At 38.5% G+C, this 18,003-nt stretch overlaps 1 protein-coding gene across 1 annotated transcript in view; it reads left to right on the top strand.

Moving 5' to 3' along the window:
* The first annotated feature begins 5,044 nt into the window (after positions 1–5,044).
* col11a1b (collagen, type XI, alpha 1b) overlaps positions 5,045–18,003 on the top strand; it is a 79,009-nt gene continuing 66,050 nt past the window's right edge. Inside the window, exons 1-4 of the mRNA XM_005729081.1 lie at positions 5,045–5,460; positions 11,572–11,736; positions 15,054–15,267; positions 16,925–17,087. Coding sequence (XP_005729138.1) covers positions 5,346–5,460; positions 11,572–11,736; positions 15,054–15,267; positions 16,925–17,087 — 657 coding nt within the window. The 5' untranslated portion in view covers positions 5,045–5,345. The remainder of the gene's footprint in view (positions 5,461–11,571; positions 11,737–15,053; positions 15,268–16,924; positions 17,088–18,003) is intronic.

The raw sequence follows: 18,003 nt of genomic DNA, 5'->3' as shown, positions 1-18,003 counted from the left end.
TATCATTTTCTACAGTATCCACATTTAAACTGGATGAAGGGTTTAGCAGTTTCACCTCCCTAACATGTGCCACCCTCTTTTTAAAGGGACCAAAAGTAAATAACTCAGAGGCTACTTCCTGGGCAGGTGTGGACAATTCCTCCATTATGTCATTATCAATTAAGCAGATAAAAGGCCTGTAGTTAATTTGAGGTTTGGTAGTTGCATTTGGATTATTTTTCCATAAACGGATAACATGCAGTCTAAAAGGCTCCCCTTCGCCATCCTTAAGCTGTAAAAACAGAAAAAGCCCATCCGAGAAATTTCTACAATAGTAAGAATGGCAAAATTTACAGATTGTTACATCCTGAGAAAGAAAAAAAGCACTGGTGAACTCAACAACACAAAAAAAGACTAGATGTCAATGGAAGACAACAGTGGTGGATGATCGCAGAATAATTTCAATGGCGACCCCCCTTCAACACAGCCAACCCAGTGAACAACACTCTCCATATCGATATCCAAGTCTACCATAAAGTGAAGACTGCATGAACAGAAGAGGTCGAATTAATTCTGAGGTGTTCAGAGACATACTGTCTGCTCAAATCCAGCTAAATGCTGCCAAATTGATTGGGTGGCATTTCATAATCTAGATGGACACTGACCCAAAACATACATACAAAGCAATCCACGAGTTTATTAAAGCAAAGGAGTGAAATATTCTTGAATGGTCAAGTATTAATCCAACTGATGATGCATTTTACTTGTTGAAGACTAAACTTTGGAGTGAAAGGCCCACACACATACAGCAGCTGAAAGCTGCTGCAGTAAAGGCCTAAAAAAAAGGTAAAAACCCAGAATCTGGCAATGTCCATGAGTTCAAGACTTCAGGCAAGATGTCATTGCCCGCAAAGGATTTTCAAGTATTAGAAATGAACATTTTATTTCCAGTTATTTCATTTGTCCAATCCATTTTATGCTATAATTAGCCACAGACCTAATTCAGTCAAATGTGACTGAATTAGGTCTGTGGCTGTTTATATTTCTTTACTGCTTATATTTCATTCTTGTAGGATAAGATTTACATTTTATGAAGGCTATTTATATTATTTATAATTAATTCTTCGATCTTAAATATGATCAACCTATCTCTAATGATCGGCTATGTACCACAGGCCTTCAAGCTAGCTGTAGTTAAACCTTTACTCAAAAAGCCATCTCTAGACCCAGCAGTCTTAGCTAATTATAGGCCAATCTCCAACCTTCCTTTCATATCAAAAATCCTTGAAAGAGTAGTTGTCAAACAGCTAACAGATCATCTGCAGAGGAATGGTTTATTTGAAGAGTTTCAGTCAGGTTTCAGAGCTCATCACAGCACAGAAACAGCTTTAGTGAAGGTTACAAATGATCTTCTTATGGCCTCTGACAGTGGACTCATCTCTGTGCTTGTCCTGCTAGACCTCAGTGCAGCATTCGATACTGTTGACCATAATATCCTATTAGAGCGATTAGAACATGCTGTAGGTATTACAGGTACTGCACTGCAGTGGTTTGTATCATATCTATCTAATAGACTCCAGTTTGTTCATGTAAATGGAGAGTCCTCTTCACACACTGAGGTTAATTATGGAGTTCCACAGGGTTCAGTGCTAGGACCAATTCTGTTTACATTATACATGCTTCCCTTAGGCAGTATCATTAGAAGACATAGCATACATTTTCACTGCTATGCAGATGACACCCAGCTCTATCTGTCCATGAAGCCAGATAACACACACCAATTAGTTAAACTGCAGGAATGTCTTAAAGACATAAAGACCTGGATGGCCGCTAACTTTCTGCTTCTTAATTCAGATAAAACTGAGGTTATTGTACTCGGCCCTGAAAAGCCTAGAAATATGGTATCTAAGCAGATTCTTACTCTGGATGGCATTACCTTGGCCTCCAGTAACGCTGTGAGGAACCTTGGAGTCATTTTTGACCAGGACATGTCCTTCAATGCACATATTAAACAAATATGTAAGACTGCGTTCTTCCATTTGCGCAACATCTCTAAAATTAGAAATATCCTGTCTCAGAGTGACGCTGAAAAACTAGTTCATGCATTTATTACTTCCAGGCTGGACTACTGTAATTCATTATTATCAGGATGTCCAAAAAACTCACTGAAAAGCCTTCAGCTAATCCAAAACGCTGCAGCAAGAGTACTGACAGGGACTAGAAAGAGAGAGCATATTTCTCCTGTTTTGGCTTCCCTTCATTGGCTTCCTGTTAAATCCAGAATTGAATTCAAAATCCTGCTCCTCACATACAAGGTCTTAAATAATCAGGCCCCATCTTATCTCAATGACCTTGTAGTACCATATCACCCTATTAGAGCACTTCGCTCTTGCTCTGCAGGCCTACTTGTTGTTCCTAGAGTATTTAAAAGTAGAATGGGAGGGAGAGCCTTCAGTTTTCAGGCCCCTCTTCTATGGAACCAGCTTCCAGTTTGGATTCGGGAGACAGACACTATCTCTACTTTTAAGATTAGGCTTAAAACTTTCCTTTTTGCTAAAGCATATAGTTAGGGCTGGACCAGGTGACCCTGAATCCTCCCTTAGTTATGCTGCAATAGACATAGGCTGCCGGGGGATTCCCATGATGCATTGAGTTTTTCCTTTCCAGTCACCTTTCTCACTCACTATGTATTAACAGACCTCTCTGCATTAAATCATATCTGTTATTAACCTCTGTCTCTCTTCCACAGCATGTCTTTTATCCTGTCTTCCTTCTCTCACCCCAACCGGTCGCAGCAGATGGCCGCCCCTCCCTGAGCCTGGTTCTGCCGGAGGTTTCTTCCTGTTAAAAGGGAGTTTTTCCTTCCCACTGTTGCCAAAGTGCTTGCTCATAGGGGGTCATATGATTGTTGGGTTTTTTTCTCTGTATCTATGAAGCGCCTTGAGGCGACTTATGTTGTGATTTGGCGCTATATAAATAAAATTGAATTGAATTGAATTGAATTGAATATTTCTAAGAATTTTCTTATTTTTTCATTCTTTAATTGATGGTTTATTTACTTTCTTGTACATTGTGCATTGGCACTTTGTTGCAATGTGCTTCTGACGGCTTGACTGAGATATGGCAGAGTGATTTATCATGAAGTTTGTTATTACTGTTCAAAACTACATCAGGTGCATGTTTGATACATACTTTTAATATTAATGTTTCATATTTCCCGGAGCTTAATGACACTGTTGATTTTTTGACTTTCAGAGAAGTCAGCAAGGCTTTTTTCTTTTTTCATAAAATATTTCAGCATCAACTAGGCAGGCATGAAAATTTAACTGAACCTTTAGGTACCTCCATAGATTTGATATTTTTTTTATCGCAGTTTATTGTTTTGGTAATTGAAGGATTGCCATGGAATTTGGCACAGTAATTCCTGGGAATGTGAGGAAGAACTGGAATGATGTTACTAACCTTCCCATTTTTTAATTGTGCCTTTTAAAAGAACTACAATGGTGGTAGTGTTGGCTTAGGGAACATCTTAAATGCAATGCACATTCAAACACAGGATCCAGAAGGCCATTCCATGTATGGATAGATGAATACTTTTTTAGGATCCAGAAGACAGGGGTCAGTGTAGAGTGGACAGGTATGTGAATTACCCACAATTCCTTTTTTGCAAGAACAAAAAAGGCACATGAGTCTGATCCAGAGGGAAAGCTCTTTGGCTGATAGGATGAAACTACTTGAAACCGAAAGAGATGATGTTGGCACAGGCAGCTTGCAAAATAACACAGACAAGCGCATTAGAGAGCCTGATTAGTGCAACCATAGACAACAAACTGGCAGAGAATAGTTGTTTGAGATGGTCTTTAAGTGCTGTTGAGTTATGATTAGATGAAAAACAGGTGCATCAGCTAAAGAGCAGAAAAGCAGGTGGATCCAACAGCAGGCATAATCCAGGGTGGAACCTGCCCACTCCCACCTGAGAGGAAAGGAAAGATCAAATATATGAGCAGAGAGGGCTCTTTGCCTTGATCGAGGTTAAAACAAGGTTGAACAAGGTTTAAAAAAAGCAACCAGTCGTGAAAGACAACAAATAGATTTTTTTTAAAAATCCCATGTTTGTGGGACCTATTATCAGACCACTATTCCTGCAACGTAGAGTTTAGAAAACAAGCAAAAACACGAACATGCAAAAATGGTATGTGACCTCATTTTGAAAGGAATTTTAGTTGTGCTGCAATTGCTTTCTGCAGTTTTAATCCTAATTCCAGAAATACATTAACTAAGTTTGGTCACAACTGCAAATCCTGTGCAAAGTCATCTCTTCCCAGAACACTAAACATTCTCAGCCAATAGCTCTACTTCCTACATTGTGATAAGTAAATATTTGTGCTGACAAATATTATAAAATGTGGTTTCTTCAAGAATGGTTTCCATTGTACTGTTAAATCTGTCTGGCACACAAGAAAAAACAAATCAGGAGGGGAACTATAGTTTCCACCTGTGCTCCCATTCCTTGTTCCAGTCATCATTTGCCATTAATTATCAAGCAGCAGGGGGAAAAAAACCCCGAAAGAAAATCTAAGTGCTCTGGAGGAAACTCCTGGAGTCTGGAAAATATTCCATTTTGGCCACAGAAGCTTTTATATTAACCATTGGCCCATGCTGGAGCTATTCATACTCTTTTCACATTCTTTTGCTTTCAGGAAACGTCTAAAATAACAGCTCCACCCCACAGCTTCATTTGCATTTAGTGCCTCCACTTCTGTATCTCCTCTATCATTAATCTAAACTCTTTTCTTTCAGGTTAAAATTAAGGAAATGAGGGAATTCTCCTTATTTGCCGCTTTTTTTCTTCTTTTTTTCCATAACTCCATAAAGTACAGTGTTTAAGGATAGATGCTACTGAGACTGTCGGGCTGTAGTATCTCTAGGGCATGTACTGTCTTCTATAATTAGTTTGCACTGGGATGTAGTGATGCTCTACGTGCTGCTGTTTAGACCTCATCCAAAGCACAAGGGGCGGGCCCAGAGACAACTTTCCCAACTGGTGATTTGATGAAGGAAGGATTTTCCAGTGTCAGTATCTCAGAGCCGGTTCAGGTTCAGTGTTGCGGCGTTAGTCCAGCCTCCTCACGGTGTACAACTCTCAGGGAACGGAGTGGCTTGCGCTTTTTTCATGAAAGCCCTTTGCCACCAGTGCGAGAGCTGGGCTAAAGGGGAATCGGATCTGAAGGGCCCAGTCTGGCTGTAAGAAGCATCCTTGTACTTTCCCACATGGCGCTGTAGTATAAGCACATTTTTGTGGACTGTCGACGGGATCAAATTGTAAAGAAAGTCGCCCGTTTTCCGTATAGCTGGGGGCGCTCACCATGGAGATGCAAAGATGGACCACCAGGTGGAAAACGAAAAGGTGGCTATGGGATTCAACGCTAATCGTTACGGTCACAGTTATTTTAATTCTCCAGGCTGCCAATGTTAGAGCAGGTAAGATGCTGTTCCTATACACCTCAGTCACTGTGCCGGGTCTAGGGCAGCCCTGACAGTTTGAAAGCGCCTCATGCTGGCAGGCAGCCCAGATGCCAGTAGGCTTAGTCGGTAGCTATAAACGGTCTCAGCTTTCATTTCAATTAATGCCCGGTGTCCCGGGCGCCATCACTTAAACTCACCTTAACTCAGTTTATATACATTTTTAGTTGCCAAGTAAACATTTTCCATCTCGTTGCCTGTTTTGTTATTTGTTTGTTTTTGTCAACGATATTATTTAAAAAACGTAAATACATTTATCAGAAGTATCATAAGAATTCCAAAGATTCTTCTTTTCATAAATGCTGACACCAAAATGAAGCTGTATCATGTGACTTTCCAACACATTCAAGATTTCAGAATCTTTAAGGTGGTCTTCCCGGTCACATGTGTCTGAACTCTGTATAATTATCTAAAGCTACATAGAGAGTAATATAGTTTTGAAACGACTTTCAAGTCATCTAAAGCTATATATCATTCAAGAGCGCAAGTGCTATAGAGTGGATTCTTGGCACACATAGGCGAAGATGTCCCTTTCCTCTGAGTATGTGAGTGAGTGATGGATGCCATCCAGGTGTGGTCAGAGAGGGCTCTTAAATCCTTCTTCAGACAAAATAAACTGCAGGTTTTACGCACAAATTTTACGCTCGACTTTAGGTAGTAATGACCAGGAGCCCACGGATAATGCTTTAAGTTTTTACAGCATAAATATGTAGCAAGAGTCCAATGCTTTAATCAAATCCACAAAATGGTTTAAATGTGGTGGAAAACTTTGGTTCTTTTGATTGAAAAGTTGTAGCCTACCATGTTTATTTCACAGTCTGACAGCTGTCAACGGAGTTTACAGTAGCACAGTATAATTTTAAACATATAGGTTTTGTGATGGGTTTTGTAAGTTTATATAATAACTGGGCACGAGACTGTGGAAATCTGGGAGGGAGACTCATATTCTGGCCTGAAGGATCACCATCTTTCCACATTATCTGGGCTCCTAGTCCAAGGAGGGGGAAAAAGAAGAGGGAGGGGAGGGAGGTGGAAAAAAGAAAGGAGTACTTTTCTTTGTTTTGAAAATACATATGTGGGTCATAAAAACGATGAAATTGAAGATCAAATGAAATCACATAGGTATTCATAGTGAACTGTGGCTTTTGCCAAGATAAATTTGTGTGTGTTTCAGAACTATGCATCTGTTTGGGTAGACTTATTTAAACACTTGTATTATTTTGATACCAGATATGTGATTATTGATCCTTTCAGATGGCGACAGAAAATAAAAATGTGTCTTAAGTGGCTATGCTAATCAGAAGATGATATATTGTAACACGTAATTTTGGCTAATTTATGCTAACTGGACAAGCCCACCACTGTCTAAATCCATCATCATTCATCATTGTTTTTTGTGTACTGTGATACACAACAAAGTGATTCAGCAGAGGGAAAATTGCAGAGAAGCAAAATGAAAAGATTATGAAAGCAAATATCTAAGTGGCACAGCTTTCGCACTGCCCATCTTCCTTCATTCTGACAGATATTTAAACTTACCATAATTGCATGATGTGCTAGCAAACATTTACAGGGTTTCCAGTGTACACTAATTGCTGCCTATGCTGCCAACTCTCAGTAGATGGCAGCGACACGAAAAAGACCGACAAGTCATCCCAAGATGCCGCTGCATGACCACAGAGCCACAAAAGACATTAAGTCAGAATGTCACAGATTAAGTTAATCACAAGTCTAAACTTAAACATCAAAATGTATTGCTCTGAGAAGTGTTGGGATGAGGAGAGTTGGACATTTTGCCAAAAAAAATGTATTTCATAGTGTTAGAGTCTGCTGGTTAAAATGGTTTAATGAATGTAACAGAGGTTTTTCATGTTACTGCACGCTTTATTGCCTGAGGAAGAACCACCAAAGTTTGTCATGTTAGTAGATCGTTAACATGGCAGATAGTATATCACAGGTCCCAGACAGCAAATAAGAAGATCTGTCATTAAAAATCATAGAGACCGACAAATTACCCCTCAGACTAGACTGTGGAGAGTCTGAAACTGCGTTGGTACCTTTAGCACGAGAGAACTGTCTTCTCTCTCTTGTGGTTTTACATCCTTATCATTAGAATATGGTTTATTTCTTTTTAGGGTGGAAAGATGGGAATCTTTTTTCAGTATACGCTATGTTGGCTCGACCTCCTTGGCAGGATGAAGCTGTGCCCACTCATTTGGGATCTTTAATGGTTTTGGGATATTGCCTGTTTTTCAGGGCTTCTGTGAAAGAATGGTTGTGGAAGGAAAGGAGCTGAAAAGTTTGGGGGAGGACAGGGGGGTGATGGGATGCTGGTGGGTGGGTCTGTGGGGGGTTCCTGGCCAATTCAGCACATCTGGAATATATGAGGCCTTGAGGTATGCAGTAATGCAGAAAGGCATTCTGAAACTCACAAAGAGACCTTTAGTCCAAGCTTGACTTTTTTCAAGAACCAGTAGCTCTGTACTTGGGACAATACTCAGAAGAGCCACAGACTGTATTGCTTTTTATGAGGCATTTTTTGTGAGGTTTAAAACCTGGCAGTCAGTTCCTCTTTTTTTTTTTTTAAGTCTGTCTGTGTTTGAGTCAGAAGTCGCTCCGTCTGTTAAACTGCTTTTTGTGCAGTGTCAGCAAAAAAAAAAAAGCCTTAAAAAATAGATTCTTAGTAGAGCAGCTTGCCTAACACATGCTCAACAAATGAAATTCAAGAATTGTGCACTGTGGCACCAGATTATCTGGAGCAATATCAGCATAAATGCCTCGAGGAGCAGATCTGGAAAGCTTCGCGTGATCTAAAATTTCAGACCCGACCCCTGAGCATGAGCGGGTTGATTCTCCACTCAAGTTGTTATTTTTCTGGTCACGGGAGAAGTAGCTACAGGGATGGGGCCTTCTCACTTTAGTCTCGTGTATGTTTTAGTTAGGGGGGGGGGCTACAGGGAGTGGTGCCAGTATAAAAAGCCATAATGGTTTCAGCATGTCAACTTATAGCACCACCCATTAGACCTTTTCTTGGTTCCTAAAAGTGAACAGGAGCTGCTACATCAGCACTTCCTGTCTTTTTGTGCCACATGACTAAAAAGATGGAAAATGTACAGCTGAATATTTGTATAATAATTCCTTCAGCATTATGTTTTTATGTTTTGAGAAAAGACACAATCTAAAGGTATGGTGAAAGGCCAATTCAAATTAGGCTGTGGTTTGCCTAAAAAAAACCCAAAAAAACCCCCCAAATGGTTGTTTTTATGAAACTTTACATTAAAGTTATTGAAATATGATGTATGTGCGATTTTGATCTTTACTTCATATGTTTTAACCAAATTTCCCTCCCATGTCATAGAGTTTAGCTGAGTAGTGTAAGTTCAATGAGGAGACTTTCGGCACTGTAAACTTCATGAAAGGCTTTTGTCTGATCCCCTTTAATAATTTTCCCACAAAGTTTTCTTGCCAGTATCAAACACATTAATCTAGGCTTTTTTCCTGGCAAGGGAGAGTTCCCTTTAAGCCTATTATCTCCCTTTCTTTAAAGTCCTTCTGGTCCCTGTGAGATTTTAAGCTGACCATTCAGACATTGTTTATCATTACTGGGCCTTTGAAGACTCATTCACTCACTCATCCTTGACTCATTCAAAAGACAAATGTGTTGTGTGATATCTGGACACAGTTGTCCTGGTTTTTATTTCTGTGGTTTCTGTAGCTGTTAAAGGAAAGTATATACTTGGTTTGTAATGGCGGTTGAACTGCGCTGAACCCAAGTTTAAAGGAGACCTATTTTGCTTATTTCAACCTATGCGCTTTTATTCATAGAGTCTACCAACTATCATTGCATGATTCACAATTTGCTTAGTTTATTCAGTATCTGAAACAATCTGAGCTCCCTTGTACTTCCTTAGACCAGCTCTTCTTCGTCTGATTGGTTGGTCCTTCCAAGGTGTGTTCAGCAGAAGTTTGGGTCATCTGTGCTAACAGCAAAAAACTGTGCACCTGAAATGACCATATTAGGCAAATCTGCCCAGAGTAGAAAGAAACCCGTATGAAATGGAGCTCCTGGAAGGTTGTGCTTTTGGCTCATAGGGATTACTTGCAAATACCTCATTGTAACACCCACTATAACAATACACACAAGACCGAAAATAAGCAAAAGCACGATAGTCCCCTTTGAAAATTAAATATCCACTTTTAATGTTTCTTAAAGATTTGGTTAAAAACATGTTTCTCGCCAATACTGCAGAACATTTGTAGCGCTCAAGTTTTAATTTGTCTCAGTAAACTAACATTTACTATGCAGAGATTATATAACATTTGGTGTGCGTCATTAAAAAAGCTAAATTATGGGAAGTGTTTGATATTTAACTTTTTGTGAAATGCTTGTATATTATTAGCAACTAAAATTTCAAACGTAGCGCTAACAAACAAAAATCAATCATAGCTTTATTATTGACTTCTTATATAAAGCCAGGCTATGTAACTTTTGAAAGAAAACGACATATTTAGGACTGAAACATTAAAGCTGTTCCACTACTTTCGGGGGTTTTGTTGTTGCTGGTATGGTATTACCAGTAGCTTGTGGTAGCTCATATTTATGTTAGCTAATATTACCTTCAAATAGCTTCTGTGTAACTGGTTGGCACCTGCATTTGAAATTTGAGCTGTCCATTACTAGCACAAGATTGATGAAGTCAGGGTGTGATGGTAAGGGTAATATTAGCTTTTTGTAGATACGACTTAAGTTTTGTGTGTCAGTCTAAAATACACTATGTAAGCCAGCCTTAAAAACACATATCGTTGTTTTAATACGGTCAAAGTAATGTTGCAGTATTGAATGTCTGTAAAATGAATAGACTGCATTGGTGATTGCTGATAGGCCTACACATTTCTTCCATTTACTTTCCCATGCAAGACAGCACTCATAATTATCTTTGAATGCTGACTTATTCTTACTGTATATTTTTCAGCAAATGCAGCCTCGGGCAGATATGCATTAATCAACAAATTACGTTCTTCTGGACGTCAACCCTTCCGTATATACACAAACCTTAAAGATAGACTATTAGGCTACCTAAATCCCCTGTAATTACAGTGTAACTAATGATGTGCCTCAAGATAGGGTTTTAAGAAGAAAAACTGTTTGAGAAGGAGATGTGCAAAAAAAAGACTAGGTTGGAGTAAGCGTTTGATAATTGGAGGAGAGAGAGCAAATGGGAAATCGTTTTTATAGCTGTTCTGTGCAGTTTCACCTCTGACTTTCAGATCCATTGATAGAAAAGAGCTTAGTAGTGTTAAGAAGCTTGTAAAGCTACCCCTTGCTGTGTTCTCCTTATTCCAAAGACCCTGTGATCAGCAGCAATGATTTTTATCATCCCATAGATGCTGTGGCTTTTAGCTGTGGGGGTAACCGGGGAGGTAAGGAGGGGGGCAATTATGTCTGCTGGTTCCTAACATTTTTATTGCTCCTCTGCCAAGGCAGCTCATAAAGCAACAACTGGTTGAACTGACAGGTTTGGCCAAGAAAAAGCTTGAAAAAGCAAGGGGTGTAATGAGTGTAAATGCTGATTTATCATCAAAATGCCAAGTTGGATTAGACTTTCTGTTAACTATGCTTATAGTGTACTGTAAAGTTACATGCAACATAGACACTAAAAACATAATAAAATAAAAATTAAATTAATCAATAAATCAGCTCAGCTTTCATTTTGTTCAACTGGTATTTTATTTAACTACTTATATTTACATAGCAGCAGCACTTAGTATAGGTTTAGCAATTGGCGATATGGTCATTCAGACTGAGGACTCACTTATTCACTCAACTTTTAAGAGTTGCAACTTTGTAACAGTATCTCATTTACAGGGCTTCTCATCATGGAAGTAGTTTTATTTACAACTACTAAAATTTACAACTGTACATGAAAATCTGACATAAATTTTGAGTCTTAATAAAGTAATGATTTTATTTTTTGTGGTGGCAAAAATTGTGTTTTAGTGCATTACTAATTGTTGTATAAGAAAAATTGTTGATGATTTTTATCAATTCATTGTTCTCTCTCTCTACAGCTGAACCCGTGGATGTACTGAAGGTGCTGGACTTTCAGAGCTCTCCTGAAGGAATAAGGAAAACAGCAGGCTTCTGCACAGTGCGGAGAGGATCCAAACCCGACGTAGCTTATCGAGTGGGAAAAAGGACTCAGCTCAGTGCTCCGACTAAGCAGCTTTTCCCAGGTAAACTCCTCACTTTTCAGTATTTACACTGAAACTGAAACAGTAGTACAATAGTAGGTCTTCCATAAAGCAGATAAACAAACAAACACTCCCAATTTTAAATGCTAGAGACCATAGAATGATTATAAAATGAGTCTTGAGGATTACACAAGTTGTTGAGAACTTTATTTATTGATCACATATGTTTGTGGTAGTGTGGAATATGCACTTTAATTTGACTGGTTTTACATAATTTGACCAGTTCATTTCAGATATTAGTAATGGAAATTGCCATCATCTTGCATAAAAACTTAAGCACTTAAAATAGCCTTCCTGTAAGATAAGCTACAACTAACATTGTACAACAATACTAGAAACTTTGTGAGGCTTTCTAGACAACTGCTAATATATCCATTGTAAAATTATTGCAATTGAAGGCATCAGGTGATGTAAAGTGTAATGTTAATGTTAAGTAAGGTTGAGTAAGTAAGGTTGATTTAAAAAGTTTTGGTGCTTTTAGGTCAAAGACATTGTAATTCTGACTCAATTTGGGGGTGAAACGTTGCCAAATTAGCAGTTTTTAGAATTCATCCAACGTGGAAAATAAATGAATGTATTATGGAACTTCATCCAATGCTGGCATAGAGATTTTAGCTGAGAAAAAAGTGTTAGGGTGGCAGATATCGGTGAAGCTATGGTGCTTGCATGGCTGCTCAAGCCAATTGTTGTTTGGATTAAAGTATGATGATTAAGTTTTATTTTCTTGAACCACTGAATAACAAAGTTTTAAAAAAAGAGTTAAAGATGATTGTATTTCACAAAAAATAACAAAGAATGATTTGATGACTCATAAAATCCTTTAGTGTTAAAGTCTGTCATTTAAAATCCAGTGCAGACTTTCCAGAATCATTTTCTAGAGGATGCCAATGAATTTCAGTTTGCTCCAAGAACCCATAGGGGATGGTAATCTACAATGGTGCGTGTAAACACATGGCTAAAGTAAGCGGAGCAGCACCAGATTTTTGTTATTTGATATTTTGGTAAAACTGACAAATCTGTTACAAAAAAAACAACAAAAGCATGTCTATTGTTTTGTACACTGATCTTGTCCAACAAAGTGTCTTTCCTCAAGTTTAATTGCTGGCAGATGTGGATGCTCAGTCTGTGGTTAAGGTAGTGAAATTTAGAAGGGTTTTTCATATTGTACTGTATGTGCATTTGGAGTGTGTTGCCCTTCTGTTTTTGAGAGGCCACATTTATTTTATTAGGCTGTTTTTGAGAACTTAATCCATATTTATTTTATTAGGAAGTAGATTTTAAACAAAACTCGGCAAATCCCAATTTCAGTAATCAATTGCAGAGAACAAAACCTTTTATCTACGAACAGAAGCAAATTTGCCAAATGTCAAATTTTTAGTTGATTTTTTAAGTCTGAAATATTAGAAAATCATGGTGTTCCTGTAAAACATAGGGCAACCTATGGGAGAGAGAAGACAAAATGTATTCACATGCAGGAGTGACCTATAAAAGTATGGAGAGTGATAAGGGGAAGCGGAAATGCTCAGTGTATCATAGGAAGTTCCCCAGCAGCCTGAGCTTATAACAGCAAAACTAATATGTGTTCTAGTTTCCCCATCTGCAGGTTTGCTAGGCCTCTCTTGGGTCTGAGTGGCATAAATGTTGTCATCAGTTGGTGAACAGGAAGCTCTAAGCAGACATCCATGTGCCTGCCACTTTTTGTAACCATGTGGACTTGTTCAAAGAGACTTTACAATGCACCAACCTACACCCTGTCACAGGGAAGTGAAAGGAGTCGGATAGGAATGAATCTGGGCTAGGGCCACAGTGTCTGTTTCCACAATAGAGTATCTCCAATGAAGGGATTGTTCACCTGATTTAGACCTAACTATATCCTTTATCAAAAAGCAAAATTTAAACTGACTTTCAGAAGTAGAAAGGAAGTCTGTTTTTCAAACCCAAACTGGAAGCTTGGTGCAGGAGAACCATATGTTGAAGCATCTGCCTCCCAATCTACCTTTTGCAAGCTTGAGGAACCACAAGTAGAGCTGCACACTGAGACCTCTGGTTTTAACAGGGAGGCAGTGAGGAGAAGCTAATCTGGAAAAAAAAAAGAGATCTCTTTCTAGTCCCCCAAATTATAATATACCACTGCTGCTTGCATGGCTGCTCAAACAAATCATGCCTCCCTTTGCGGCCTGTTATTCATTTACTACTAGGGCAAAGTTTAGAAATGGTCCCCAGTTGCTTACTTACTCAAAATGGACTTCCAGCAAAGTGAGAGAAATTTATTAAGGATTCATTGCTGTGAAATGAAATGTCCCAGTCAGTGCAGTGTGTGTTACTCTTTTTGAATCTGGCTACATTTCAAAGAGCAAAAAGAAAGACTAAAATGCAGTAATTGAAGGAATTAGAAAATAAGCCTGTGTAATTTTTGGCTTAACTGGACAGCATGCTCATGTTCACTAATGGAAACTTGAGTAATATAAGTGAGCCTGAGAGGTGAGGTGTTGGAGGTGTCATGAAGTAAAGTGTCAAAATGTCCTCAGTCAGAATAATTGGACTTTTATTTGGCTAGTATTAGTTATTTTTTCATTGAACCAAACTATTATGTTCACAAAAAATATGACATTTGTTTGAGTTGCTGTATTTATAGCCCTTATAAAGTTAATACGGCTGCATCACCACTACCAAGGCCTTTCAGGACATGCCAAGGTTTCGTTTAACTTCCCCAGTAAAACGGACTCGCGTCCAGTGGTCTAGACTTTGTGGGTTAATCTGAGGAGAGAAAGTTGGAGCAAAAGCAGTTCTCTCTACTAATTACAATACAATTGCCCTAGTTATAACATCAGAAGAAGGTTTGTAAGACAGGGCACAAGGTAAAAGGAAGTCTCCAGTAGCACAAATGCTTCTTAAGGGAGGACAGTTTGAAAGTTTTTAATTATTACAAGCAAAATATACACTCTGTGCCCGTGAGCAAGTAAAAACGCTGACATGTTTGTTAATTTATCATGTCCTTCTGTTTATCTGTTTATGTTCATTATATCATTGTACACAGTGAGATGGCAAAAAGAAGTGTTGATAAACACCAAACAAATGAAATAATAAAGTTCCCATAAGAGATATTTTTTATTAAACTATTAAATCTATCTTGGTTCTGCTATGTAGCTTTCATGTCTGCTGTTTTATCGTTACATTGCTCTTAATCAGAATATTGGTGTAAAACATGTTCATTTCAGCAATTTTAGGACTATATAAACTCTATATTCATCTTTACTAATGTGACAGCCCAATATTTCTCTTACGTGTTCCACCTTTAGGGGGGGTATTCCCAGAGGATTTCTCTATAGTGTTTACCATCAAGCCCAAGGCTGGCCTCCAGTCCTTCCTGCTTTCTGTGTACAACCAGCAAGGCGTGCAGCAGCTTGGAGTAGAGGTGGGCCGTTCCCCTATCTTCCAATATGAGGACCAGCATGGCAAGCCTGTCCCAGACGAGTACCCTTTGTTCCGTTCCGTCAAACTTTCTGATGGCAAGTAAGTGACGGAGCGCTTTAACACACTAGAAGAGAAAATGTAGATGAAAGACTTTTGTGTCCCCTAAATAGTACATTTTCTATGCCACGTGCAGTTATCCCATTATCTCAGCAATATCTCAAAATCTGGAGTTTGTTTGTTATGGAAATTGTGAGGTTAGCTCACAAGCAGTACATTTAGGGTAATTTTTTCTATTTTAAAAGATTCAGGTTATATTTTGTGCTAAGCAGAACCGCTCTGTTAGTATTTTCTCAGGCACTCAGTGCATACTTAACTCTTCCAGCCTGGTAAACTGACACGCAGCTCTGCACATTTATTATCATCATATGTTGTTCAGTCATTAACACCATATGGAACAACTCAGACAGTAATGGCAAATAAATTGCTGGCAACAATTTAATGACAGCCTTTCTAAATTATTTACAGCTACACTGCTATACACTGATATGCAGTAAAGGACAGGATTCTCATAGCTGTCCAATGAAGCTGAAACAAATCATTGTTAAAAGTTGCCAGCAATCTTTCATATAAATGCCAACAGAAATGCCTTGCAGCGATTTCACGAGTTGTTCTTTGTTGGTGATAAATAGTGAAAATATACAGCTCAATCAATGTGGATCCATTCATAGGACTAGTCCAACTAGTTTGAAAATACTCACATGCTCTTCTGGCAAAAACTGAAGAATACTTTCATAGTTAACAAAAAAACAACTTTTGCATGTACTTCTTGGAAATTTATGCATAGCTCTCCAGATGCCACAGGGCAAATAGCACTGTACCAGTGCAAGCTGGTACATTGATGCCAGGCTAGCTGTTTTATCCTTCTACACATTAGACTAAGTTAAGCTAAGCTACATATGCTCATTGGCCACTTTGTTCAGTGGACCAGCTCAACTGCTTTTGAACTTCAGCTAATCCTGATAAGCTGTTGAAGTTTAAAATAAGCATAAGAATGGAGAAAAAAGGCAATTTAAGTGACTTTGAGTGTGGTTGTAGGTACCAGGTGGGCTGGTTTGAATATTTTAGCAACTGTTGATCTAGTGGTATATCCCTATATACAATAATCTATAGGGTTTACAGAGAATGGCCTTTGATCTGATTGGAAGCAGCAGCATCATTTACAAGTGTTGTTGCTGACCATGAGTATCCCTTTATGATCAATGTGTATGCATCTTCCGATGGCTGCTTCTAGCAGGATAGTGTGTCACATCACAAAGTTCAAATAATCTCAAATGAGTTTCTTGAACAAGTGAATAAGTTCACTGTACTGACCTAAAGATCTTAGTCCGATAGAGCATGTTTGGGATGTAGTGAAATGTGAGATACATATGATGGATGCTGTCCTAGCAATATGGACCAAAATCTCTGTTTTCAGCACCTTGTCAAATTTGTGCCTCAAAAGAATTAAGGCAGTTTTGAAGGCAAATGGAGGTCTAAACCAGTACTAGCTTGATCTAGCTAATAAGTCCTGTGACTGTATTTACCAGTATAATCATATAGAGCTTCATATCCAACTCCAGATGTGATAGCAAATACTGGTAAGCGTTTCCACTTCCTAAACTAAATGTTAACTATTCCCTTAGCCGTGGACTGAAGCAGTTTTCCTAAAACTCAGAGGGTCATTGTGGTATTTCTGATGTCCTTCTTTGTTAAACAGATGGCATCGTGTAGCTATCAGTGTGGAGAAGAAGAGCGTTACCATCATTGTGGACTGTAAGAAAAAGGTGACAAGACCACTCGCCAGAAGTGACCATGCCATTATCAGCACAGAGGGCATCACAGTCTTTGGCACCCGAATCCTAGATGAAGAGGTCTTTGAGGTATGACGGCCATATTGAATATCTTCTCACCTGAAGTATTTTCTCTGTGTGGTTGGTGGTGTTTATGTTGTGAAATTATTTTAAAGACCGTTGTCAAATTTGGGACTAATTTGTTTTACAGCAAGCTAGGTGATAAGACAAGAGAAACTTATACCATGTGGTGTGTGAATAGCTGCAAGCCTGTTGCAGTCATATTGTTGCTTTATTGCTTTCCTAGGCTGCATCTGGGCAGAAGACTTGAATACAGTTTTTTTTAGAGTATGATCATTTTTATGGAGTTATGGGTGTACAAAGTTTGCAAAGATTCAGTGCTATACAGGTAAAAACCTGCTTACACATAATTGCAATAGGAATGTCTTACATATGTGTAATGCAGACATTCACCAATAGATTGCATTCATTAAGCCTTGAAACTATTACAGCAAACTGACCTAGATGCCAACAATTTCTCTTTTCTGTTTAAGCTTAATTGCACGCACATTGTGAGTATTATTCTCAATGATTTCCATTTAACACTGTGACAATTGTAGTTTGTAATACTTAGAGTCCAAAAGCTTTAAGGCCAGACATTTTATTTGCCTTTCATTCTGTGTGCATATATATAATAGGGAATTTTATTGGCCAGAACAACAATATTGGCTTTGTATACTTGGCAAGAGCCATAGGCAATGTTATTGTGAAGGCTACTTGCACAGTGTGCTACTCAATGTGTTTTTTTTTCTCTCAGCACTAATTTGATTTGGATATTTAACTACAAAGGAAATAAAGGGGTCTGTTCGATGTCGACTGCCTAAACTATATTATGTTTTTTTATGAATTAATTGTGTCACAATTGATCAGTAACTGTGAGAAGCAGAATCAAAATTAAGAGGACAGTGATAAAATGGTTCTGGGAACTTGTAACTTTGTGCTCAGC

This window comes from Pundamilia nyererei, unplaced genomic scaffold (assembly GCF_000239375.1).
Source record: "Pundamilia nyererei isolate P.nyererei 1_Seehausen unplaced genomic scaffold, PunNye1.0 scaffold00031, whole genome shotgun sequence".
NCBI classification, from domain to species: Eukaryota; Metazoa; Chordata; class Actinopteri; order Cichliformes; family Cichlidae; genus Pundamilia; species Pundamilia nyererei.
Note: the sequence above shows the minus strand (reverse complement) of the source record. Positions and strands in the feature narration are given on the sequence as shown.